This window comes from Mastacembelus armatus, chromosome 22, assembly GCF_900324485.2.
Source record: "Mastacembelus armatus chromosome 22, fMasArm1.2, whole genome shotgun sequence".
Classification (NCBI taxonomy): domain Eukaryota; kingdom Metazoa; phylum Chordata; class Actinopteri; order Synbranchiformes; family Mastacembelidae; genus Mastacembelus; species Mastacembelus armatus.
The window spans coordinates 4,712,529-4,739,793 of record NC_046654.1 but is presented as its reverse complement, the minus strand read 5'-3'; the positions used below and the strand labels follow the sequence as shown (position 1 = coordinate 4,739,793).

Sequence of the window (27,265 nt, the reverse complement as noted above, 5' to 3'; positions counted from 1 at the left end):
TCAATTGAGGAGTGGTTCTCCAACTCTCAAGTCCATATAGGCCTCCTTTCATCAAGAGGCCCTCGTAAACATCACTACAGTTAATAAAGTGTATTGTGGTCACCGCAGTCCCAGGCAAGTTGTAGCTGCGTGTTTATCAGCGACAGCAACAAGTCAAAAAGTCTGCAGCTGCAGCGAGCCCGGACACCGCCTGCAGCCGCCGCGTTGAATGATCATGTACGGCGCTTATGTTATTGTTAGTGGGAGGGGAGCACATGTCTTGTAAGTGAAATTACGCTCGGCGAAAGGAGGCTAGCGCTGTTTTGTATTGTTGCCGATGCCCCGCCTCTGATGGTAGCCTTAAACCTGGCACCCAGCTAAAACAAACCAAAGCCAGGACCGAGCTCCCACTCAATCCAATTAAGGCGGACTTGAGGCGCTCTCCTACGTGTTCATCTACCAGGATCGACGCTGAGACAACAGGAACCAGAGGGGCTTTGGCCAAAAAAAAAAAAAAAAAAAAAAAAAAAAAAAGGGGGAGAGAGGAGAGATTGCCTTGCCTTCTAATTTCTCCCTCTCCAGCCCCAGAACAATGTCGATGAGCCCTAAGCATACGACTCCTTTTTCTGTTTCCGATATCTTGAGTCCCCTTGAGGAGAGCTATAAGAAAGTAAGTATGGAGAATAACAACTTGGGGGCACCTCTCACTTCTTACCGGCAGCCGCAGGTCTCTCAGGCGGCGATGCAGCAGCACCACATGGGCCATAATGGGACTGTGTCTGCGGCTTACCACATGACTGCGGCAGGTGTTTCTCAGCTGTCACACACGGCCATGGGGGGCTACTGTAACGGCAACCTGGGCAACATGGGCGACCTGCCGTCCTACCAGGATGGGATGAGAGGCAGCGCCACGGCCACCGGCTGGTATGGAGCCAACCCAGACCCGCGCTTCTCCACCAGTGAGTATCCTGCACCTGCACTTTGACTCCAGTTCTGATTTATCAGAGGCTGCACATGCTGAAATCCAGGTTTTGTCTACATGCTTCGCCTTTTATGTTGCATTTAGCAATTATACTGTTTTTCACCGGCGCGTAATGGTGCGCCAAGGTGGGCGCTCTCCATAGCCATGTTGTATAGATGCGCATTTTTTTTATTGTTTTAGAGGACAACAATCAGACAAAACCCTGTGCATTAATCGAGTGTGTACAACATCTGGAAAAAAACTCACCAGCACCTGTTTTCCCTCTAAGCTTCGCGCATTTATTTAAGATTATTTATTAACAAGAGTCGACTCTTTTATCGCATTAATCCAATGAGCTGTCAGATATGAATCACTGTTGCACTGTGATGTCCAGAAATGTAGTTGATCTAGTTTGACAGCTTGATTATAAATGAATATGGACTTAATGAATAGGGGTACCTGCTTACTTAAGAATCATTTGGGATTATCTGCTCAGCTTTTTGTTAGAATAGATCCAGCTTGAGATCCAGCCTACTTTTACAACAACTATGGAAATACTTAGATTATAATGTTTTAATTAGATGGATTAATTAAATTATAATCCTTAATTTTTAACCGTCAAAAACTTTCTGTCTTTGAACTTGAACTAAATTTTCTATAAGGTGTTGGACATAAAGACAAAAAATCCACCATCTAACCCTGTACTTCATTGTGTTTATGTTCTTTTTCCTTAGTATCTCGCTTCATGGGGTCGTCGTCGGGCATGAACATGGGCAGCATGGGCAGCCTCAGCTCCCTGGCAGACGTGGGTAAAGGTATGGGCTCACTGTCAAGCACCCCGAGGAGAAAGAGGCGAGTGTTGTTCTCCCAGGCTCAGGTCTACGAGCTGGAGCGACGCTTCAAGCAACAGAAATACCTGTCGGCACCGGAGAGGGAGCATCTGGCGAGTATGATCCACCTCACACCGACCCAGGTGAAAATCTGGTTTCAGAATCACCGGTATAAGATGAAGAGGCAGGCTAAAGACAAAGTGTCCCAGCAGCAAATGCAGCAGGAGAGCGGATCCTGCCAGCAGCAGCAGCAGTCCCCGCGGAGGGTGGCGGTGCCGGTGCTTGTGAAGGACGGGAAGCCGTGCCAGGGCAGCGGCCATACGCCCACATCCTCCGCACAGACACATCACCAGCAAGGGGGCAATGTCATGATCATGTCCAACAACACGCCCGGCCTCGGGCAGCATCAAGGCCAGCAGGTGGGAAGCACAGGTCACTCTCCTGATTTGGCGCCGCACTCTTCTAGTCCGCCGTCACTGCAGAGCCAAGTGGCCGGCCTCTCCCACCTCAACTCCCCCGGCGCAGATTACGGCTCGGCCCTGCAGTGTTCAGCCCTGTTATACGGCAGGACGTGGTGACAAGAGGCACCGGCCTTGATTTAAACCCTCTTCTATTTAAAGAAAGACACTTTCTGTCGGGACTTCGACAGGTCTCACTGTAAATGTGCGCATTTGAACAAGAACCGAGTGAATTCGGTGTAGCTCTTCTTGAATTTTCACCATTTGGGAAGGAAGTGACTTGTGCGGAAGAAACACGTCCACAAACTGCGGACGTGAAAGTCTTTGGGATTAATTTATGTAAATTATATTGAGATAAAAGAAGAATCGTCAGTCAAATAGGCCGCGTTAGGTGGGAAAAGGTGAACTTGAACAGGAAGGCATATATATACAGGACTGCTGTATATGGGTGCTGATAAATCCCGCTCCATACACACACACACACACACACACACACACACACGATGACTGATTTCTAATAGAATTTAATGTAAACCGTAGATCTAGCTTGTATATTTCTGTAAAAGGTTCCAATTTTAGCTATCTGTTGTACAAAGTTTTTGACGCTCTTGCCGGTTTGTTGTCGTTTCATTGGTATTTGTACGTTTTATTTCTTTGTAACTTATATAGATATTTGACTTACTACAGAACACTGCTATTAATAAATTATGGAAACATGGAAGTTAAGCTTTTTGTGAAATATGTTACCACATGCGGTCTTAAGTGGCAAATATTTTCCTTTGGACAGGATTAAAATGAAACTGATGCGGTATTATTATTATTATTATTATTATTATTATTATTATTATTATTATAAAAGGAAGAAGAAGAAGAAATCTGTTGGCGCCTACTCGTTTTTGTTAGGAACCTTACAGATATTTGGACGGACCTGTACTATGGGAAAACTTCAAAGAACCAGGCTCTCCATGTTGCTAAATAGGTTTGACCAAATCAGCTCAGGCTCTTATTCTGACATGACAGTTCAATGGAGCCTGTTTTTCTGTTTTAGTCTCTGACAAATCACACACCGTTCAGGCTTATCGTTAAATGCTGCAGCTCACACAAGCATGCCCTGCAGAGTAAACTCAGCCTTTATGTGCCTTTTCTTTGCTCTTTCTGTGTGTGTGTGTGTGTTCTGTCTCTATGCCGTCTGTGTGAGTCAGAAAAGGTGAGGTCTCTCGGCTCCCAACATCAAACACAAACGCTGCTCAAAGCGCAGCTTATCGATGAAATCCTTCACCAAACAGCGCCGGATTCTTCTCGAATCACGCGAGGCGAACTGTCGGCGCTGCGGCCTGTCAGCTGCTTGATCAATAATCAATCAGGGAATTTAAAAGGAAACTGTTTGTGTCTGGCATCGATAGTCTCCAGTCTCCACAAACATTTCTGATGGTTTTAATTTATTAGCCTATTATTTATTAGGCTATAGTTTAGCCCAATAAACTGTTTGATGATGAAAAACTATTTTTTGAAAGAGCCACAATAGCGAACACACAAAAGCCGTACTTTATTTTTCTGTAGGTGTGGGCTCTGTAAATAAAAGTTATAATAATCGTTAGAGACTATTTTTCGTCATGGACCTATAGCTCTGAGACAGTAAACAATGCGGTTGCTAAGCGACGCAGATAACGATAGTTCCTTTTCGTTTACGGCAGAAATAAGTTGTTTTCAATTAATTGTTGTCTCGTATCCTGTAACTATAATTTCCAACACTTTCCATAACATATAATGTACCTGGGCTGCATTTATGTGACCCTGAAGTAATAGAACATATTAGCCTGTTTATTATTCTGGCTTGAGGGAAGGTTTTTATCCACTCTTCATTTTTGTTAGCTGTTTTGTAAATACTTGACATTTGTAGATCGAATTTTTGACCCTGCACTTCGTTTATTGAACATTTCATGGAGATTAGGATATTTGTTTTAGGGGGCGTCTTTAGCTTATTTCTGCCCTAAAATGAGCCGTGAATAATAAACCGTGTGTGCAGGAGTACGGTCGATTATTGCTCACAGTATGCAGCTGCATTAACCCTGCATGCCCACGCCCCTGTGCCTGTGTGTGCCTTGAGATCACTGTTTCTGCTGTTTTTTGTTTTGTTTTTTTTGTGTCATTATTCATCTGTTTGCTGTACCCGGGCCAATTATTCATTTCCAGTGTGTTGTTTAGTAAAATTAGATATGGTCTCTTATGTTGTTTGCCCATCTGTCCGCAGTTTGGCGTTAAAGCAACGTGAAATGTGTTGGAAGAAAACTTTCCTGTTTAATGCAATGGCTTTGAGTCACACTGCTGCAGCTGTTCTCATGTGATCTGCTTTTTTTCTTTCGGGCGACACTTTTTTACGTTTAGAAATGAAAAGAAAACGTCATTTGTTCAGAAATATTATGGAGGAACGGCGACCCCTTCACAAAACTATAGGCAGCTCCTCCTCTCATCTCCATGTATCACTTTAAGCCAGAAGTAGCCCCAGTTTTAGGTCACCGGGCTGCCCCCCCCCCCAAAAAAAAACCTTTTTGGAGGCTTTTAAGTGAAATCTCGCCAGAAACTGTCTCGCATCAGGTATTTTGCAGGGCTGGTTTTGTTCAGGGGAGAAGTGAGAAGTTTGGGATTACATTAACATGTCTTTGGCGCGGTGTGTGGTCTTTGTGTGCAGCTTGTAGCTGTTGAGAATGACTTGTTGGAAGCGTGTGTGCTCTCATCACTCTCTTTTGTAGAAACCCACAGTGCAACTCCCCAAGTCCTCCTGGCCTTTATGGTGGGCTGGTCTCCATGAACCCCAAGCAATTAGTCCCTAATCTCAAGGTAATCATATTTGAGTTAGTGACTAGCTGGTGAATTTTATTCGCCTGTTTAACTTCAAAATCACATTTGAGACACTAGTGAGGCTGAATGTACAGTCTACAATAAATTCCAAGATATATCATCAAAAAAAAAAACAAGTCTCTTTAGTGACTTCGACACGTGGAAGCAAACCCAATTAGAGTGAGTGACATTTGATTTACAATGAACGAAATTTGAAAGCTAAACTAAAAAAAGACTAATTTAACCATTAATCATGGCCAAGCTGCGTTTTCATTTTAAATCTGTATGTTCATAACGAAAATGATATAGACTACAGTGTCCCTTTCCACAACACATTTCCTGTTTTAGGGAAAGAAATCTAAAATCTGGAGTTAACATCTTCGCTGCAGTGAAAACTCAAGACACCGCAGGTTTTTAGAACTTGACAGTCGGTAGTTTGGCTGCTTGTGTTCAGCCTTGCTGCAGCACAGCACCGACTGCTTCTTCCAAAACACGTTAGTCATCGATCTGAAACTTGTTAAACTGAATGAAACTTTATTTGACAAAGGGAAAACAAGCATTATCCAACCACATGATATTTAACAGGTGTGGAAGTACAAAATTGAGTAAATTACTGGCGGGTCTAAGTGTCTGACGTATAGGCCTACACTTATTCATCTATATTTGGGAATATTACACATTACATTTCTACATTAACGCCACTATGGGGTTTGTTTGCACATAGACATATACAAATAACAAACACGAATCATGAAATAAAAACAGGAAACTTTTTACTTTTAATGTTTCTGTTGTAGAAACATTGTAGGCGGGCTGGGTGCTGTCCGCGGTGCTGAAACAGACATGTTCATTGAAAATCCTCACAAAGACTTAAAACATTAACACAAATACAGACATATTATGTGTTAGACAAGCCAAGTCATAATCAGACAAGAGAAATCGAACAATTTTACCGTGCAATTGAACTCGGCGTGGCTAGTTTTTAAAATAATACTTAATCACCTTGTTTACACTTTCTCATTTTAAAACACAGCCGCACTCGTTCCTCTTTCTGAAGTTCCTAAACATTTCATTGCTGCCGGCCTAAACATTCATGTGCATTACAAATAGGACAATTACACAGCAACTGCAATCACTCCCTTTGGTAAATGTTACTGTCAGCTAGCAGCAAAAATCTTTAATTGTCCTACGTTTATGTGGTTCTTCAAGCCATTGTGCAAAGAGCGCAAGCGAGGGTCATTTGTGAACCGAAATACTTTGCATGCAAAGCGGAGCACAAGATGCTGTAATACTTGACCTTTCAGCATAATTGTTGCAGGAATGAAATGCAGCATTCAGAGCTGGCTGAGTGGAGTCTTTTTTCTTTCCCTCCCTCTGATGAACAAAGCGCATTTTATACATCTTCGGTGTTCATTTGGCTTTGTTTCTTTTGAAGAAAAACTCGCTGGAACTGGCTGCAATTTATCTTCATTTTAATAATACTGCTGAGGCGAAAAAATTGCACAAATCACAAGATTTCTCAATTCAAGGTTTAACAATGGTCTTCATGCCTACAAAGAGGGAGCACGTGTTAATGGATGTGTTGCTATCATTTTGACATGACAGGTCTTTGGCTAAATTATACTGGACAGTAGGATTTCAGTGTTTTGCTCAAGGGCACTTTAGGAGGACAGAGACGGTGCATGAACATTTTGGGCTGTTTCTCAGATCAAAATTGAAAATGCTCACATGATACTGAAAAATGATCAAAAATATTTTATTTGGCAACTTCATAACCACAATGTTATTGAAGCGATTGATCTACAGAATCTTTAACTATATGCAAAGTTAAAACCTTCAAACCACAGAAAAATGATCAAAATTAATGAGCAAACACACCAAAATAAATTCAAAGGCAAAATAAGTGTTGTGTGAAATTGTCTGATCACGATCTGAGGTCAAGAGACTGATGTTGCATAGGATTTTACACAAAAAATATAATAATTGTAACAGTTAGTCTTCAACAGAGTAAAAGATAATGTTTTCCCAAATATTTGTTTTATAAATGTTTATACTTCAAGTTGATTTTCTGCACCAAAATCCCAACTGTATAGGACCATGGCAGTTTATTTACTTGTGCAATTAGATGGCTCACCTGGTATATTTTAACTATGTTTCCTAACTCCTGTTTCTACATCCAATACCAATTTATAGGTAAACACCAACTGGCCAGACAAACCACCCAATTTGTGTGTCAACTACCTGAAAGACAAAAAATGTCAATGCAGATTTGTTGTCAGGAATTTGTAAAGACAGATAAGACAATCGGATTTTTAGGGGGTATCATCTGCATAGAACTTAACTTCACAGTGAAGGTGGAGTTAGTGGTTTTAGCTTCATCAATGTGACATTTCCCATTGAAAGAAGACATGTGGAGTAGTTTAGTTATATTAAAGATTCAAATCAAGACCTTAACCTGTGACTGGATTGACAAAGTTGGTGTGACTTGTCAAGCACAGTATGTTAAGGAGATGCAGAGGACTAGTGGCTCCCATAGAGACCTCCCTCACCTGTATCACAGGAGTACAATGTGAAAGAAATCTATTGGAAATGTAAACATAGTTTTATCACAGCTACAAGCCCCACACTATAGCAGTCATGTCAGGAGGAAAAATAAGGGGTGCTTTGTTATATATATAAAGAAAAACATAAAATCATTTTTGACATTGGTCATTTAGCTTGTAAAAGCAGATAAATAATGAAACTAGCCAGGCAGGATAAGGAACTCATAAAATATATTTCCCATCTGTGTGTCTTTAAAATAAAATAATAATTACATCAGTGATATAATATAGTAGACAGAGGGAGTTTGGGGTAAAATAGAGCTGGTGTAGTTTCTAATTGTTGGCAAAGTGAAAACACTCATGATTTTTTGACTGAAATCAGCGCACTTTTTATCTAGACTGAAATCACAACCAGTTCCTTGATCACAAATATCTTTTCATGTACAAACTTAAAGGTTTTCACATAAAATCACAAATATCCATATTTGTTTAATTTATAGCATTAATCATCAGGTTAATTGAGATTATGGTCCCCATACCCTAAAGTTAAAAAATGATTTGTAGTTTTATTTTTTTCTCAGTCTTAAGTTTTTTGTGTGGATAGCGGCTGATAAATGAGGACCTGAACAACACCAGTACATACCATCGATCAGCTCTGAGAATTTGGGTCAACTATGACATTGTTAAAATGATTAGTGAAACAGAAGTCTGTTGGGATGAGATATATTGAATTGTGGGTGCTGTACATTACATGAAACCTTATTTCTATACAACAAAACATTCATATCTACTCTAAGAGATCTGGCAGTGCTGACAGACACACTCAAACACTTCAGTAAGTTAGATTCTCTTCTAAACTAATGAAGTACTTTCCTGTGTTTAGCTGAATTAAGCCAAGTGCGTACAATGTCATCATTCAGTTATCTGTGTCATTTGTCCTTAGATTACCTGGTCTGAGCTTTAGGACTGGGCCTACTTAAGTTTGGTATTTGGATTAGTTAAGGCAGTTAAGGTCTGTTATATCCCACCCTGAGACATAATAATGCATTAAGGTAAACTGCTTTCAATTTGCATGATTTTAGGGCAGAACTGTTCTTGTTTTCCCCTGCAAAGGTGTCTAAACACCTTGACCCCACTTTTTTATGCAGAAAACCTCTGGTACATTAAAAGGGAATATGATAACATTATGAGCCATTAGTTTCTTTTTCCCGTGCAAAGAAGTAGTCTGCTGTCATGCATGTTTATCAGCCTTTTGTGCAGGTGAAAAAAAACTTACTCATCTTTTCTAAATTTTGTCAAAAGCTTCTTTTAACCCTTGGCACAATCAGCAGAACCCAGACTTTGGTGTATACAGCCTGATAAGGTTATGTTTAAACACACAGTGGTGAATGATTTAATTGTCATGGTGAGCTGTTCTCCTTTTGAACTGAATCACACTTATTTTCATCAGCATTTCTAGGTAGTCTTTTGCCAACTTGTAGACTACTTGAGATTTAAATCAAAGTTTTGATTAGAATTATGTTCGATTCAATTGGTTCTGCCTGAGTAAGGGACTATATATATACGGGCCTCACAGGGATAAAAATTTAAAATTATGTGCGTGTGTGTGCGCGCTCCCCGTTAAGATGCCAATTAAAGAGAGCAGACCAAAGCGGAGTTGTCATGTCTGTGTACAGTATCAGCAGGAGTCCTTTAGAAACCAACGAGCCATCACTAACCCCGTTAACACCAAACAGTCCAGACCGAGCCCAGTCCCGCTGCTCGCTCCATTTAACGACGCTTTGAATAGGTCAAGACTATCCCTGCCAAATGGCCAGGCCGAAACTGACTTTAAATGGATGTGCACGGAGTCACCTAACATACAACTATTTTTTTTAGTTTTGGGCTTAGAAGAGTTGTTTGACAGTATTAAGAGCAATGATGAAACATTTTCTCAAGTACTGAGCTCAAGAAGAAATCTGAGGTACTTGAGTAAGTAATGTCATTTTGATCCTTTATACTTCTACTGTAGCTGCTTCTCTGCTGTTAATTATATATTTGAAGTACAAAGTATTGCTCCTTTTACTTAAGGAAATGATTTGAATGGGCTACTCCACCACTGATTAGGAGATCAGACTATAACAACACTAAAGTGCCATTGTAGGACACAATAGCATTTTGTAAACGCAAAAAAGTCACAACAACAAAAAAAAAAAAAAAATATATATATATATATATATATATGATTCCAATATATGCCTAATAATGAAATATATGGACCTGCTGTTGCATGGCCTCCTGATTACTTTGCTAAAAAATAATTAATACATTTTCAGGAAATCATCCCATCGTCCAGCAGTGAGTCCACTCTTCACTGTGAGTGAATAGTCGGTTCGTCTCTTTGCAGACTAAAAAAAAATTCCTTGAATGTTGCTACACAATAAGCAATCAAGATCCCAAAGCCTAGACATTTGACAGCTTAATGAGTTCAGGCTGCAATCACTTTAAGAAAAGACCTGGTCCATTTTAACCCGAGCAAATCTTCGGCTATATGAGCTGAGCAGAGAAAAGGCACGTCTCGTCCATTTAACTCACAGCAAAGACGCACATAACTACAGGTTAATGAAAACCCAGGGTGGAGGTGGATGTAAATAGGTCCTGTATATTAGGACCTGTTGAGACTTGCATTTTTTGTTCTCCAACCAGGAGGAGGGGTGATATTTGCCCCCCTAATGAAATATGTCATTACGAGGAATTCATGTGACACAAAAGGGGCGACAGTCAAAAATTGCCCCACTGCTGTTCAGTAATTATATAGTTTGCCCTGGCAGCGGCTTCAGGCAGGTGGCTGGTCCATCATGCAAATGGCTTGGCTGTGCCGCCATAATTAGCCACTGCGAGCCGCTTAAATTAACAATTAGCTAACATGCAATTCTGTTCACAACGCGGTAGTTCTCCTTTTAGGCCAATTGTCACTGTATGTTATTCCGGTTGCTGAATTGCTCAGTAGGATATAGCCTATGTGATTTCTTACTTGGTCAATTTACAGGCTAAATGAACGGAAATCGACAGAATAAGGGCTTATCCCTAATCCCTAAAGAGCAGCTATGTGCTGCATGGAGGCACATTTATGTTAAACACTTGGGTCTTGCCGTCAAAAGCCTATAACTCGCACCTCAGGGATGTCAGGCTGACAGGCAGCTCAATAAAGGAGTGTCAGGTGTTGATAGTAAAATGGCAGTTTAACAGAAAACAGCGCTGTAAGTGAGAGTGAATCACACCCGGAGGCCACATGCTGCGTCTCATCCAGCCCTAAAGGTTCTGCTTTTCTAACCTCTCCACTGATCCCCCTGCAGCCGACGTCCTAAACACTGCTGCCTCACTGCAGCCCAATCACGGCCCACCCACTCTCTCATTATTCTCGCTGCCCTCCGACATGACACGGGAACAAAGTAGACATTAAGCAACATTAAACCCAGGGATGGGAGTAATCAGGAACCCGTTATCTCTTAATGAAGGAAAACACATGCGGAGCGATACACATAGCGGGTAATCAATAGAGACGCCGGACAAAGAGAATCAGAGGGGCCAAAAAAAAGGGAAATGCAAATCAATTAGAATCGTTGTTTGCTTTGAAACCGTTCAGTCTATCTCCATTAATTACATGTCCATTAAAAGTAATTCGTCTAGGCTACACAGCAACAACAGTTGTCTATCCCTTGTCCTTTTTTAAGGAGTGATGGACAAGACACTGGCTGGGGTCCAGCTCCCCTTTTAGTATTTAATCTTACTCTGTCTGGGACTTTTGGAATAAGTAACCAGACCTGTACTGTTTTCAGCATTTGAGTTAAAACACTGCAGCATGAAAATAGTCCCGGGGGTTATTTTATTTACTTTCATTCTTATCATTAAAACGCTTTTTGCAACACTTATATTTACAGTCATTTGCTGCAGCCTGCCTATTTGCATATAAATCCCCAGTCTTTGTTGTTTAACCAAGTGCTTTGTTAAAATGTCATGTTTTACCATCATGATCAGTATGCTATCTTTTCTCCTTATCTCCTTTTTACACAGCCAGAGTTGCTTTTACCAAAGGCCCACAACCTCTTGTTGGTTGCTATAGCATTTTCAAGCACCATTCTGATAAATCCCAACCCCCACATAGACCTGCTCTGCACACTTGTAATAAATTATCCTCAAGTGAAACGACTAAAAACGAGCTGGACCGAAGCTGGACAGAGCCACTTTACTGAATCACACCTCATAAACATTTTCATTTTTGTGTGACTTGACCCCCAAAGCTTTTATACAATCAATGCATGTGTCTGGGTCTTTCTGCGCATATCCTTTAAACCTTGCCAACTCTATGGGCCTACTGTTATTGCAGCTCTTATCTGCTTGCTGATGACTGATGTTATGCAATCACATTTTGCAACAGCGGTAGACAAAATCTGTAGGCGGCTGGATGCATCTCATGCAGAGCCTTCTACTTATCCAGCGGCCTGAAGTGCAAACATATGCGTGTGGAACACCAGTGAGGAGAGCGCTGATTTGTTGATTAATTAAACATGCTCCCCCAAAATGCCCCCTAAAAGCACATGTTCACGATGTCGCACCACCAAGTTTACTGGTGAACAAGTGGAAATTTGAATCAGCCTCTTTATTCTATGAGCCCATCTTTGCAAAATTGAATGCAGATTGAAAATCATTTCTCAGCTCTTGACTTCAGCTATTCACAGCTCTCTGAATTTGTTTTGCTACTGTCACATTGCCACACAAATGTAAATAAACGCATTTAAGTCTTCAGCAAATTCTTCAAATGATTGTCTTTTGAAGGACACTGTCTCATGTGCATAGAGAAATCAAAAATGACAGCAATAAAGCATTAATTAATTTTCAAATTTTTTTAAATATATGCAGTCTTTCAAGTAATAACATAGTTTTTATAATAATACACCTTGAATAAGCATAAGCAATTTATACATGTAAAAGCACAACACATATCTTGCAGCATCAGCTCTGCAGCAAATGGCTGCAGATTTATACTTTTAAGAAACACTTAAAAAAAAAAAAAAAAAATATATATATATATATATATATATATATATATATATAATATAGAGTATATGTACATGTGTGCAACAAACCAGAGCTTACCTCCTCCAGTGGTTTCCCAGTACAGGACCAGAGCCTGCTGTGTTTTGGCAGGAAATCAATACAGGGGGGAAAAAATCTGTTCTAATCATCTGTACATTTACCATCACAATCAACAATCAAAGCCAAGACCTGAATCTTTATTTGTAGGCCTGAACTGAACAATTTTCCCACTGTGAAAGGCAAGCTAAATTAGAACCCTTGGTTCCTGTTAGTAGCTCTTAATGGCTCTGATTTGTGAACTGCTAAATGAGGTTATGTAAATTGATCCTGAATGTAGGCAGAGGCCCCCAGGTGACAGGTGCAGTCGGCTAAAGGTGGGGGGCAGGGATGGTTTCATGAAGTGAGGAGGGGGGAGTAAGATGTAGCGGCACCGAGAGGCATATTCACTGACTGAGGTGAGGTAGATTATCTGTGGACTGAGGGAAAAGTTCAACATATTCAAATTTCTATGTCACAATTTTGAACATGGTAGAAAAGTATTTCTTAATTTCAATTGTTTGCAATTCTATGTAAGTAAATTTCTAAAAGCAGGACTTTTGTTGCTGCATTTTTACACTGTGACCACTGCCAGAGTCTATACCTTTACAAAACCGTGTGTACCTCTTCATGTACTTTCAGTTCTTCTACTGATGTTTCTCAGACATTATTCACCTTCTCAGGCCACTTTACATATGTTGTGTTTTGATCAGTGTATCTGGTGTTGGCAGACAGCCATGTTGGAGACACGGCTCTGAGCTCTGGCTGAGGATGTAACAACAAGAGAACGATCAACATACAGCCTCTCGTTGAAAGAGTGCTGAGTGACTGGAGCCCTCTGACTCACTGTTACGCTCTGCTGGTTACTGTCTCTGCTGCAAGAAGGACAACATTCACTCAAGTACTGTATTTAAGTATAATTTTGTCTTGTGCTCACTGGAAGCTTATATTTCTACCCCACTGCATTATTGTAGGAAATATTGCACTTTTTTATCAACTGCATTAGTCTGACAGGTGATGAATAGTATGTCAAATTCAGAATGTCCTGAGAAGGAGTTTATGTTCAACATTAGGTTTTTAAGGCTTATTCTTAAATGTAGATATAGTTTAAACACTGTAAACACAACACCGACTGACTCGTTTAGCAAAGGTGCATGTTTATGACAACAACAACAATTACAGAGGCACATTATAGTTCATCAGGAGTCGTGGCCTACATGCCAGAGGTAAAACTTCTGTTTCGCTCCCCATCAACTCTTAAGGGGAAATAAATGACTCTTTGACTCTTTAGCTGCTAAATGCTCCATAATGATCACCAGCTAATCGCTAACTGTGCCTGCCTGCTGCTGGATGCTAAGCAGGTTAATTAATCAGAACTTTTTTTTAAAATCAGCTGCTGCTGCTGGAAATGGCAATGATGAGAGCAATGAGAGTGACACAAAACACTAAAGTTGCAGGATGTAAAACTGAAACAATTAGCTGAAAGATGCTAAAATGTACCATACAGCTAAACCGCACAACCAGACCAAAATGCAGGACGATAACATTTTCCAGGAACATCACTGTGTGCTAAACACATTTTCTAAATGATCAAACTTTTACTTTTTTTTTAAGATTAAAAATGTTTGCACAGCTTGGTTGATGGCCAGTGGAACATTTTTTGCAGGGGTCTGCGGAAGGAGCTCAGTGTTTCTAAAATCCTGGTCATGGTTGCTAGTTACTTTTACCAGTTGTGATGTGGTATTGTCAGATTTAACGTGGCTAAAAAAAAAATCTTAATTTACACACAGAAGGTGTGAAATGGAAAGCCATCTGAACATAAGTCAGGTAGGAGACCTCTTGAATCACCCCATACGTGCAAAGGAACCTGTATTAAAGCTGATTAAGCGGTTGCACATGGAAGGGCTGGTGTGCTGATAGCCATGCATCTTCCTCTTGCTGATTGGAAATGTGGCAAGAACAGCAGTGTGCAGCAGTAAAAGCCAGTTAATAACTTTATGAGGATCCTTAGCGCTTTGTCCATATCATTAATGCTCTTCACAATCAGAAGTGGCTTAAAGCAATAACCTGCCTGCCTACCCTTGTGGCTAACTTTCAGTAGAGGCTGTAGTGCAGAGAAGTTTGGTGTTTTTCCCATCATGTTATTTCACTCGAAGCTTAGTCATTTTTCAACCACTATTGGATGGATTGCTGCTAACTTTCATAGAAACAATGTTACCAGCAGGGAATGATGCTTACTGGCTTTGGCGATCCCTGACTTTTGCTCTTGTGCCACCATGAAGTTGACAGTTCCTGTTTTGGCTTTTGTGCTGTTTAGCCAATGTTAGCATGCTAACAAAGTGAAATCAGTGAAATATGTTGCAGGACATCCAAGTTGCCTGGAGGATGAATCCTAATAACTTTTCTTTTACTGTCCAGTGTAATATCCTCATATCTACAAAATGAATTGGGACATTTTGTACAGACATTTAGAGTTGTCAGACAATCAATCAACTTGGTAATTCTTTGAATTTTCCTGTTTTTTATAGCATTTTTAAATATCAGCAGTACTAATGACCAGCACCCTGTTTATTCCAAATTAACAATTGTTAGCATGTTAATCTATTCTCTCTCTATCTCTTAATCTAAACATCAGTATGTAAATATTACTGTGCAGACTTTAGCAGCTTAAAGTTGCAGCCCCAGTCTAAACAGCCACAAGGTGTTATTAGCATGTCTATAGCTTTGTTAAATACTGAAATAACCAGGCATCTCAGCAGATTTTACTCTTCCGTCCACTGTCCTGCATCATAACAAACGGTTCTCTTCTCAAAATAAAACATGGCAGCTAAAAACAATGGCTGACTGTTATAAAAAGCAACGTTGCCGTGATCATCTGCTCTTAGGGGGCTGAATCCTGAGCCCACAGGAAAGGAATACATTTAATTATTCCCTCTCTCAGTGAAATGAGACAAAACCTTCCCACTGCAATCCACTTGCCTCTCTACATTGTGCTCCTGACCCTCCCGTCTGGCCTTTACTCTGTCTCATGCTCTGTCAACATCATCTGCTGTGGAGCAGACAGGCTCAAAAGTGGACCTTTTTACTTTCCTGCAGGTGGCTAATGTAACTGAGGCAAGAGGCAGTGACAGTCCCTTTCCATGTGCTTCCCTCCTTGTTTCCTATATGACACAAACTCCCTCTTCCTACCAAGACTGCATTATTGTGAGCCAATGTAGAAAACTGAATACTGGATGAGCATGGATGGGTATCACAGTAGCACCTGTTAGCATTTGTGAGCAGTAATACATGTAAATAAATATTTTGTCTTTAATCATAAAGTATGTCTCTAACATTATAATCATTTAATACCATTCATTAATTGCCCATGCAAAAGTTACGTATTGACATTTAACAGTGTATACATAAACTACATTCAGAATTTTGAAGTATTTATATATTTTGCTTATAAATGCTAAAGGTGGGGGTTAAAGTCACACATTTTAAAACATTAAGACATGGTTTATCTGTAGTTGTGGCTTTGCTGATGTGCATCTATGACATCATATTTATAACAGCCAGGATACAAAAGATCTTAATAAAACAAAAAAAAATCTTTTAATGCTGTTTTATTGTTATTACTTGACTTTTTTTCACAAGTACAGATCTTCATTTTCAGATTACAAATGTTTTTTAACATATGGTGCCTTGCAACCACATATGTTTGCAAAGCTGGAAAAATTACATTCTTAAAGACTGTAAGCATCAGAAAAACCTATATTAGATTTTAAAAGTTAAATATAACTAAAAATATTGCCAAGTTGTTTGGTTATCTAAGCACCTGAAATCACACTTCTTGTCAGTTAAATAACAGAATAATCACAGCTCTTGGTCTGCAGCCAGGCAAATTAAATGAGCAGTTTTTAAATTTCTGAGCTCCTTGCTGTGTGGGAACATTCAGCAATGGCTCAGCATGTCAAACCATGTCAAGTGTTACAGTTCCCTTCCTGTTTTTTGGGAGGGAGGGGGATATCACCCCAGAGATGAATTAAACTAAAAAGGCTTGTCTTCAGACCCCTTCCTAAAATGATTAACCCTTCTAGAGAGCATTATTGAGTTCTGAGTGGTTGTGCTTTCTCATTGCCTGTAATTGTTCTTTTTCTGTTGTTGCCTTCATCAGTCTCTCTCCTCATTATATAAAAAGAAGGGAAAAATGTCTGAATAGAGAAGGGAGATTTTCCCACAGTCACTCAACACAGAAAAATACGCCATTGTGGCCAGGTTCCCATCCCAATACCCTGCTGCACAGTCCGCTGTGGTCTGAGGGACAATGTTCTTATAATTGAGTGACCATTCTTTCTCCTGTCTGAAAAGTGAGTGGGGGGAATACAGTCAAATGTAGCTACAAATCTCACATTTGAGTCAGGCCAGTCTGCAAATTTGTAGGTTCTTCTTGAACTGTAGATATAAATTAAAGTAGAAATCCTGAAGAATAACACAATATACTGAAATAATTTGAGTTTTATTGTGGCTGATGTAGATACACATGCAGTTACGGTCATTTCAGTGAGTACAGCCAAAACATAATTTTCTTCTTATAGGATCATTCATCTTGTATTTCCCCAATTTCTAAAAAGCTTCAGTGTGTACTGATCTATAGTATGAGTGTATTTTTATAGAATTTATGTACCAGTGCCATTGAGCCTTTTTTTTAAGTCTTAATGAGAACAGAGTGGCACTTTATTCTACAGAAGCCTCTCCTAATGATATCACCATTACCTACAGCATCCTACATTTACAGCAATAATGCTACCCAATGAAGATTGATTTAGGTGCCTTAGTTCATGCATAGGGCAGTGTCAAAAAGCTATTATAAAAATTGATTTTCCTAACAGGATATTTGTCACCAGCTTGACCAGCAAAAAGTTAAACAATCTATTATATTTTTCATAAGAAAAATTATATTAGCTGATGTTATTAAACACCAAAAACATCCTTATAGCAGTTATATTATAGTGTATTATAAACCATTTATTAAATGCTATATACTTATTTTAAATGGTAAATGGGGGACCTAGAGAATTACAACAATTAGATAATCAGAGATAATAAGTAAAATTATTCAAGAAAAAAATCAGGAGCTTAATCCTTAATGAAAATAATTTGTTGTTCATAGGTTTTTCAGAAAATAGTTAAAAAAAATTAGCTTCCCCTTAAACAGCTCCAATAAAAAATTTTAATACATGAGTGTTGATATAATGTACAGCTGAAATGATTAATCAATTAATTGATTGATAGGTAGAAAATAATCAGCAATTATTTTGATAAGATCTTTCTAGTCTTGAAAAAGGATAAGTATTTTACAATAGCTTCTTAAAGAAAATAAATTGCTGCTTGTGTGGGCCATAATCCTTTGAGTTTTGAACTGCTGATTGAACAAAATGAGATTTTGAACGCATCTTGGCAAAGTAGCGAGGGTTTAAGTGTTTCATTTCACAATTTATTAATGTTTGTACCGACTGATCACTTAATAAAAATAATCAGCATATTAATTGATCATGAAACGACTGCAGTTGTAATAATCTCAGGCATAACTTAATGACAAATTGATAGCCTAACAGTGTGGCGGTTACTATGGATTAAGAGTACATTTAGACTACCTGATTATCCATATAGCCTTAAGGTATACTTTAAGTGCAGTACTTCTACCTGACACGTAGATTTGCTGTGTGGCATTAGTACTTTTAATGAAGTGTCTGAATGACTGCTCTCCTGTTTTCTTTTTTTTTTTTATTATTGGTGAACCTCTACCCCCACGTTTACGGTAATATTTCTACTTCATCTACTGCGCATACTCCGCCGCCACATTCTGCCCAATCAGCGGGCAGCATTGTGCAAACGTTGAACAGCAATGGCGGAGACAATGAAGCTGAGTGGGAAACGCGATTCTCCAAACGAATACGATGAATTAAGCAGCTACATGGACTGTATGTGTGTGTTACTCAAGCTTTTGGTAGACTTCAGCAAAGAGGTTGGTTGTTGAGCAGTTTTGAACCGCGTCTCCCCGAGTTACGGTTCATTCAGTCCGCGTTTTTAGCTAGCTATATGCTAATGTTTTTAGCATCGTGGTATATTAGCAGGGCTGCTAACTTAGCTCATCCCACTGTTCGTTCACGGTTAATTAACAGCAGGTTGCAGCTGTTGTGCTCGGGTTTGTACTGTCGATAACTAATTTAACGCTGTTTCAAACCGTTTACATTAACAAAACGTGTTCAGGTGTGGCTGATTTAATACACACTTCAGCGGAATTTCTTATTTTCACCTCAGATTTGGCGATTCTTTCCCCTTAGACAGGTCTTATCTGGCCTGTGGTATTCATTTCACATTATAGGACGTTTTACTGATATTTCATTAGCATTACTCCTTACTCAGTGTATGTGTAACCATTTCACCCCTATTTTACAATCAGGTGTCCAAGTAGAGATTGCTTTTGTTAATAAAACACACACATTACAACTTTACAATAAGGTGTTTTTAATTTGCTTTAGTCTGACCAACAGTCCAGAGCTTTAAGATATTTTATTCATAGTAAAATAAAACAGAGTAAAGCAGAAAATGCTTGCAAATTATTGCTACACTTTAAAGTGGCTGTTCCACCTAATGACTTTTATTTTTTAAACAGAGACAAAATTAATGATTATTGAAACTGTTGGTTAATTTTTAAGTAATTTACTAATCATTAAGTTACAATCACTGTGGCAAATGTTAAGTAAAGCTGAGGCCATGTTATTTGATGTTATCTAGTAAATGTGTTGTAGGCTGATGTTCAGGGCACTCACTGTCTGTGTGTTTTCTCCCCCATTCAGCTCAAATTAGGTGATGGTGCTCTGAGAATAGAAGTCAACACCAGTGCTATTCCATTATCTACAGCTGCTAATGTTTACAGCTGTTTGCAGGAGCATATCACTAACTTACAGGTAAAGTAGCTACAGACAGTTTTTTATATTAGTTAAATACCATTACATTATAAACTATTTGTAATTGTCAGTGCATTATTGCATGAAATTACACAAATTGTTTTTATACCTCTTTTTCAGTTGTTAACGAGAGTCACTCATTTATGATGTTATTGTTGCTTTGACAGTGTTCTTCCTGTCTTAACATGACATTTCTGTGTATGTAGGCTGTCTCAGAAAGCTTAAAGACACTGGTGGATGCTGATGCTGGTAGATTATCCACAGAGGAAAACACAGCCGATGCAGTGACTACATGTTCATACAAGCAGCAGGCGAATGCACAGATAGAGCACCATTCACCCAGCGCAGAGTCTGCAGAAAGAAAGATGCCACCTGATGACGCCATGGTTCAGATCAGAGCTGGGAAATCAGAGGTTAGTCTGAGATCACTGAGCAGATCTGTCAGCTGTTCTGGCAGTGACATTTTTAGAGCACTCTTTACTCTCTGTCAAGCAAATGTATAATCATAAGTAATTGCTCCCAAGGATGTGCACATGATGTCCTACAGTGAGACAAATGCTTGATGGAGACCTGATAAGCCGGGTTCAGCAGAGAAAAGGGGGTCCTTTAGCACTGTGGTTGGGTAGAGCAGACCACATTGCTGGAGGGCTTTGAGAGAGGGCCAGGTCCTTGATGGATTATGAAGTGGATGCTCATTACTCTGAGATTGCATGTGGATGAAGGACAAGAGGCCCCATTCTGTTGTGCATTTATTTTGGTAGCCAAGCAAACAGTATTCATATTCCATCATGTGATAATGGCAAGCATTTCAATTCTTTTGGATACCTGGTATAATTTTCTACTACATTCCTCTTCCATGTAAAGTAAATTGCTGCATGCTGTTTTCCTCAGATCATTAACTTTAAGTAGGGAAAAAAAAATCCCACTGCATTCTTGACACCTATCAACGGCTCATCAATCCATCGCATTATCTGTGTTGTCTCTCTATTGTAACCCTAGATCGAGCGAAGAATATCTGCATTTATGGAACGCAAGCAGATGGAGATCAATGAAAACAATGTACGCGAGTTCTGCAACGTGATCGACTGCAATCAGGGTGAGAATGGGAGAGAGGTTGGGGGCAGGGTGGAGAGGGAGCCTGCACACAGATTGCCAATGTTTGGGAGAGAGCTGATTTCCACAGGCGAGAGGTCAGGCTGAACTGCTGCAAGAGTAGGGCTGAAGTAGCTAACGCACTCTGCCTGAAAACACAACCAGCTTAGTCCAGAAAAACAGGGAGACAGAGAACCTTTTATAAATTCAGAAGCCTATGTGAGATACCTGTAAAAGAAATCAGGACACACAAATAGTATGAGTGTATTAAATGTAATATATGTCATAAATTTTTTTTTTCCCACCAATTTATTTTTATATTTTTACATTACATGTTAAGTGTAATGTTCTCCTTTACAGAAAACAGCTGTGCCAGAACAGATGCAGTTTTCACTCCTTACCCAGGTTTTAAAAGCCATGTGAAAGGTAAGAAAATAAACATTTGACACAAATATTAATTTCACATTTACTACATTAAATTTAAGCATTGCAACCTGTCATTCTTGAAATTACACACATCACTTTGAAAAATACATCTGTATTTATCATTTTTAGGTATTTATTATTTAATATGCATACAGATAAATTCCAACATCACTCTACAGTGCAATATAAAGCACAAACAGCAGGACTATAAAATAAATAAATGTCAGGGGTTTTGCACTACCCATCTATGCATATCCATGCATTTTGCATGAGCTGTCTGTTGACATGTCAGTTTATGGTTAATATTGGTTTACAGCATCTGTGTCTCATTTTCCTTGACTGTCCAGTTACACGGGTGGTCAACACATATGGGCCCCAGACTCGTGGGGGAGGCAAAGCAGAGTCTGGGGAGCAGCAGAGGGGGCTCAGGGCAGGAGACTGTGGAAATACAGCCATAGAAGAACGACTGCACAACATCGAGACTCACCTCAAACTCCCAGCAGGTCAGACAAGGAAGAAGTTTTACTTGTACTAAAATGAGTATCTCACTTTAAACCAGTGTTAATTTCCAATTCAGCATCTCTTTTTCACAAATAAGCCAAAATGACATGAGTTTACTAGTGCTGTGTATAAGATATGTACCATTTTGGTATGTACGGTAATTATTTATTTTTTGACATATATGTCTGTAAATAAAATAAAGCAGATAATTAGTTTTTACCTTATATAAACAGTGTAAAATTATATATTTAAACTAACCCACTACTATGAAAATGCTTCTTCACAAATTCCACCCTATGTTGTTGAATTAGTCATGGAAAAAGATCAGTAGTCAGTGTGTTCAACAAGTATTTTATTCTACAGTCGGCCCGGTGCCATTTAGTGTCTACCAGCGACTAAAGAAACTGGAGGATCGTATCCTGGAGCTGGAGGGCCTCTCACCTGAGTACTTTCAGTCCACGGTGAGTCCTCTGCCTTTGAAACTGATACATGAAGGGCACTTAATAATTATTACTCAATGTAATGACACAAGTCATGTAATTTTGACATTTTATTAAGAGTGAAAATGTAGAAAAACAAGTGTGCATTCTGTCACCAAAACACAGACTAGTTTTAAAAATGTACAGAGGATTCATTTTATACAGTTTAAACAGATATATAAGAGCCAGAGCTTCAGCTTGTAGGCAGGTTTAGCTTTTTTAATTTAATGCAATTGGCCTGTTTTCTTCACACTCAATTCAACTTCATTTCTGACAATGAGTCACACTGTATTGGTCACAAGCTCTTAAGAGTATTTTTAGTTTGTCCATTTCATGCACTATTCATTGGTTGGCACACTAACCTGGCATGTAGAATACTGGTTTGCTGTAGAACAAAAATCCTTTCAAAATAAAATCTACCTACAGAGAGGAGGTTGTGGGATATGCTAATGGAGTTTCCCCCAATATGTTCTGACACTTCAACACGTTTCTCTTCTCGAGTTATACTTAAGTTGATTTGAATTTTTTTTTTTTAAAAAAAGCAACATATTTGGTTTACTTTCACAATTAGGTCGCTGCAGACAGCTCAAGAAATGATGACTTTTCTCTACACCATGCATTTTAAAGAAGTGCAGGCTCAAAAGAGGGCAGTAATTTATTGGACTTCATATTCAACCTGACAGACTTCGGCAGAGTCACACAGACTCTAATTTCCCATCTTGAAGGAGTCTGTCCAGCATGTGTTTAGTTATCTGAGTAAGTGTGCTTGAGATGCTGCATGTCTCTTCACACTGGTATTTCTCAGCACAGCATGCTCTTCTGTTGAGTGCGCTGCTTTTGACTCACTGCATATTTGTGTGAGCAGAGCAAGAGATGTCGAGTGCCTTTGACTAAACTGATAGCGTCTTTTTATTCTAAGTATCACTTTTTTTTTCAGTTTCTGAAAATACTGTAGCTTGGTGTTTATACCATATTCTCAGGAACATTTCAACACTGAAGAGCAAAAGGAGGATACTTAACAAATTATGCAACTTAAAAATAAACAATTTCACAGGTTGAAGTTGTGGGTAAGGCCATGTTCATGCATTTTAGCACCTTGGGGTGGCATGTTATAAATAGTTTCCAATGTGACGGGAGCATTTTCTCATTTTCTGTGCAGCTGGCCATTGCAGTTTTTTTTTTTTTTTTTTTTTTTTTTTTTTTTTTTAAAAGGAGTGCCCTGAACACCTCCAGCTGAAAAAAATTAACTTTGAACAGAAAACACCTGATGTAATTTGTAATTTTTTTTTTTCCTTTGTCAAATCAGATGAATGTGTGTGTTATATTATTGTCTTTCAGTGTTTAATGGTGCTGTATAACAACTGGGAGCTTAGAGATTCATCCAAGTGAAGCTCCAGGACCAACTGGTTCTACTTTCCCTTCTCTCCTCTTTCTGAGGGTCTCATGTACCCACATGGATCTCTGTTTCTGTGTCCACTGTGTGTGACCACAGCCTCGCACCCTCAATTTGAGTCACAGCAAGTGTCTTCAGGGCCTAAAAACACATTTCTTTATCTAAGTCTTAGGCCCTGATCATACAGAGCATGTTTTGCTGCTTAAACATGTATTTAAACATTAATTTATCTAAACATCTGTATAAAAATGGACAGAGCACACTTCCTCTGACTCTGATTAAGGGTGCAGGCTGTTCTCAAACACAGTGGACACAGAAACAGATCCATGTGGGTACATGAGACCTTAAGAAAAAGCAAAGATAAGGGGAGTACCACTAGTTGGTCCTGGAGCTTCACCTGGATGATGGTTATTTCACAGTTGGATAATCTACTGTCAATTATTGAGCTCCCAGTTTGCCTAGAGTAGGGGTCTGCAATTCTGGTCCTCGAGGTCCACTGTCCTGCTTGTTTTCCAACTATCCCTGCCCTACCCACTGCTGATTACCTGGATCAGGTGTGTTCAGCCAATCAGAAACTGCAAGGGCAGGGATAGTTGGAAGACATGAATATAACATACCCACTGCAAGTGGTTCCAACAGGTGCTCCGAATGCATAGGGTAGAGTGTGCAGTGCTGGTGGTTCGAGCCTGGTCACCAACAAACAGTTGGCCTGCTGACCTGTTGTTTTTTATTGACATCTTGGTAATTATAAAGTTCCGGGTATCCAGCAGCAGTCACCAATTTCTCCTCCATTATGTCGTCACTAGACTTCACCACCTTGCAGCTCATCTGATTGAATAAGAGGGAAAAAAATGCAAATGACGTTGGACATTTTTTGCTCTGAGATGAAGTTTACTAGTAAAATACTATTAAAATGACACCTATTCCTTGCATAATTTTTAGCATGTGTCCACTTTTCTTTGCACATTGAAGTTAACCTCTTTTTATTTCATAAGTGGCTATGAGGAAATTCCAAGCCTAGATTTCAATATTACAGAATGTCTTTCCATTAAATTGTCACACTACATTTTTTTCCAGTCCTTAATACAAAATGAAAGACAAAGACTTCAGTACACCTCTCAACATTTGAGGAGATTTAGAAACTGTACTAATTAAAAAGATCTAATGTGTAATTGTGTGCTTTTTTCGGTAGAGTCACCTGCACAAGCGACCAAAGACCTCCCCTTCTCAGGTTAGTAGTTTTCTTTCTTTCCTTTCACCGCATTGTGTAAGAGGACGTTTCCCGGTTTTGATCATTTGATCAGTTTTTTCTTACCATGTCCTTCAGGCCTGCAGTCTGACAGAGCTGGATGAAAAGATCAGTGCAGTGAAAGCAGCGCTACTGAAGAAGGTTAATGAATTTGGTCCTGGATATGGGGCAGAGTGTCCACTGTAACAAACAGAGCACATCTGTCAATGCATTCAACATGTTTCCTCAATTACTCATTAGCACTGTTCTCACCACCTATGCTATTAAAAACACACAAACATTTAATATGTGCTTACCTTTGGAAAGTCTATATGGAAACTATATTACTATAAACAGTTTTGTAGTTGACTGTGATGTAATTGCTTTGTAAATAAAGTTTGTTTTTCCTACATGAAAACGTGAACTCATAATTTGCTTATGGTTTTACTATATTAACTGTAAGAAACGATGCATGATTACTTAACTAGTAGGAACTAACAATGCAGTGAAAGACATTCACTAGCATATGCCTTAAAAATCTATATAAAACCTACATCTATAAAATGTTAGTCAACAGTAAGTTAACAAAACACGATTGTCTTTAAACATCTATCGTCTGACCAATAATTTAGAACTACAGCCCAACCAATATGGGTTTTTGATATCAACATATTGGCCGATATTATTTATGTGTATATTATAGTACAGTACCAGTCAAAAGTTTGGATACACTTGCACAGGCAATAGCATTTCAATTTGTGTCTTTTGACTGGTACTGTATATAGAATACAGAATAAAAACAGAATATATATACATAAACGCATTTTAAATGCACATAAAAAAAATGTCAATATTGGCGGCATATTTGCCGATACTGATATATCTGCGATAGGCTCATATCGGCTGATAAAAATCGGCAAAATGATATATCGGTCGGGCTTTATTTAAAACAACTATTAATTTCAAATATATATCTTTTTTTTTTTATATGTATTCATTTAAGTTTTGATTAAAGGTGCATTAACTCATATTGTTTCAGTCACTAGAGGATCTAGTGAGACTTGAACCAAACTCAGACTATAAGCAGGTCCTAACTGCCCTTCCATTACTTCCTGTTTCCTGTTGACAATGCTACAGATGTCGCAAAAGGCAGCATCCAGTCCAAAGCTAGAATCAGCTCACTAACGAATCCCAGCTCTACGGCATCACAGCGGCACAATGTCAAGTGACGAGACTGGATAGTTAAATGACACACACATCTAACATTGTAAAGGTCGTATTTACCTGGTCATGTCTATTCTGATGAGGACATATATAGCTAACTAACTGGGCTGTGTTATTCCAGACACTTGTTTTTAACAAAACTACAGTGTGTAGGGAACACAGTGAAAAAGGGAAAAATTACCAATATGCTAACTCGCTAATTAAACCAAAACAAACATTAGGTGTGCATCCATAAAGAACACCACCATAACCCTGCAGGGCTTTCCCTCTAGAAAACAACATATCCTCTTCAGTCTTGCAGAGAGCTCCTGTTTGGAAAGACTATTCACAGGCAGAAAAACGCTGCTAATAACCTTCCCTCGGTTTATGGACTGTACTTTGAAAACACTGAGTAGAGAAGCTGAAATAACAACACAAAGGAATGTGATTAAGTGTGAAAGGGGGTAGTATAGCTGACATACCATGTCCAGTCCCACGTTCACTTCACTTATCACACAACGGGTAAAATCTTAGTTAATGCACCTTTAAATCCTAACTAACAATTCATTAATTATCTATTGTTAATTTTTAAGTTTCTGACAATGGACAAATCTTTTTAGCTACAACTGTAGATAGACTTACTGAACAAACTTACCGGGCACACGGCAAGGGGTCGGGGGCTCTAGATCAGAGAACCTTGAAGGGACTGCTGAGAGAAAAGAAAAGAAAAAAAAAAAACAGATGCAACATTATACAAAAATCAATAAAAAGTGACAACATGACTAAAACAAAAGACAGAAAAAACACAGTTATATGCAAAACCAAAGTAGACAAGTAAAATAGCTGCAAAATGACAAGTTGCAAAACAAAAATTGACATGAAACATAAAAACACACAAAAAAAAAAAAAACAGGCATCAAAACTGACTCCACACTGCTGTTCAATCTGTGAGTCTTGCTCCAATAAAGTGTAGGACAGATATACATGTCTGTGCCTGGGAGCCCACTATCTCACAATCTGTCTGTGCCTATCACCAATAATTCAACTACCTAAATCACACATTTAAAAACAGAAAATGCATTTTAAATGATTTTTCTTTTTACCATGGATGTTTACCAGCTTTAATTTCTAATGCTAAAAAGTTGCATGTGTGTGCATGTTGACGTCTGTGAGCGTGTGTGTAATTGAGATGAATCAGAGAGCGCACCTGATTTATCTGCCTGACTGCTGTGTGACGATGATCACCCCTAATGGTTGTTATTATAA

General features: G+C 39.0%; 2 protein-coding genes and 1 long non-coding RNA gene across 3 annotated transcripts; 2 read left to right on the top strand and 1 right to left on the bottom strand.

The window, feature by feature from the left end:
• Window positions 1-571: 571 nt before the first annotated feature.
• Window positions 572-2,348, top strand: nkx2.1 (NK2 homeobox 1). Its single transcript, XM_026304944.1, has 2 exons — window positions 572-938; window positions 1,675-2,348. The coding sequence occupies exons 1-2, from the start codon at window positions 572-574 to the stop codon at window positions 2,346-2,348; spliced, it is 1,041 nt and encodes a 346-aa protein (XP_026160729.1).
• Window positions 2,349-18,591: 16,243 nt separating this feature from the next.
• On the top strand, window positions 18,592-25,206 carry mbip (MAP3K12 binding inhibitory protein 1). Its single transcript, XM_026314466.1, has 9 exons — window positions 18,592-18,731; window positions 19,567-19,677; window positions 19,884-20,090; window positions 20,677-20,773; window positions 21,130-21,195; window positions 21,543-21,698; window positions 22,060-22,157; window positions 24,761-24,799; window positions 24,896-25,206. The coding sequence occupies exons 1-9, from the start codon at window positions 18,612-18,614 to the stop codon at window positions 25,001-25,003; spliced, it is 1,002 nt and encodes a 333-aa protein (XP_026170251.1). The 5' UTR covers window positions 18,592-18,611; the 3' UTR covers window positions 25,004-25,206.
• LOC113135343 (uncharacterized) lies at window positions 24,271-26,706 on the bottom strand. The gene is made up of 3 exons (XR_003296184.2): window positions 26,655-26,706; window positions 24,767-24,997; window positions 24,271-24,396 (listed from the first exon to the last, which is right to left on the bottom strand). It is a non-coding gene; the product is annotated as an uncharacterized LOC113135343 (long non-coding RNA).
• Between the last annotated feature and the right edge of the window lie 559 nt (window positions 26,707-27,265).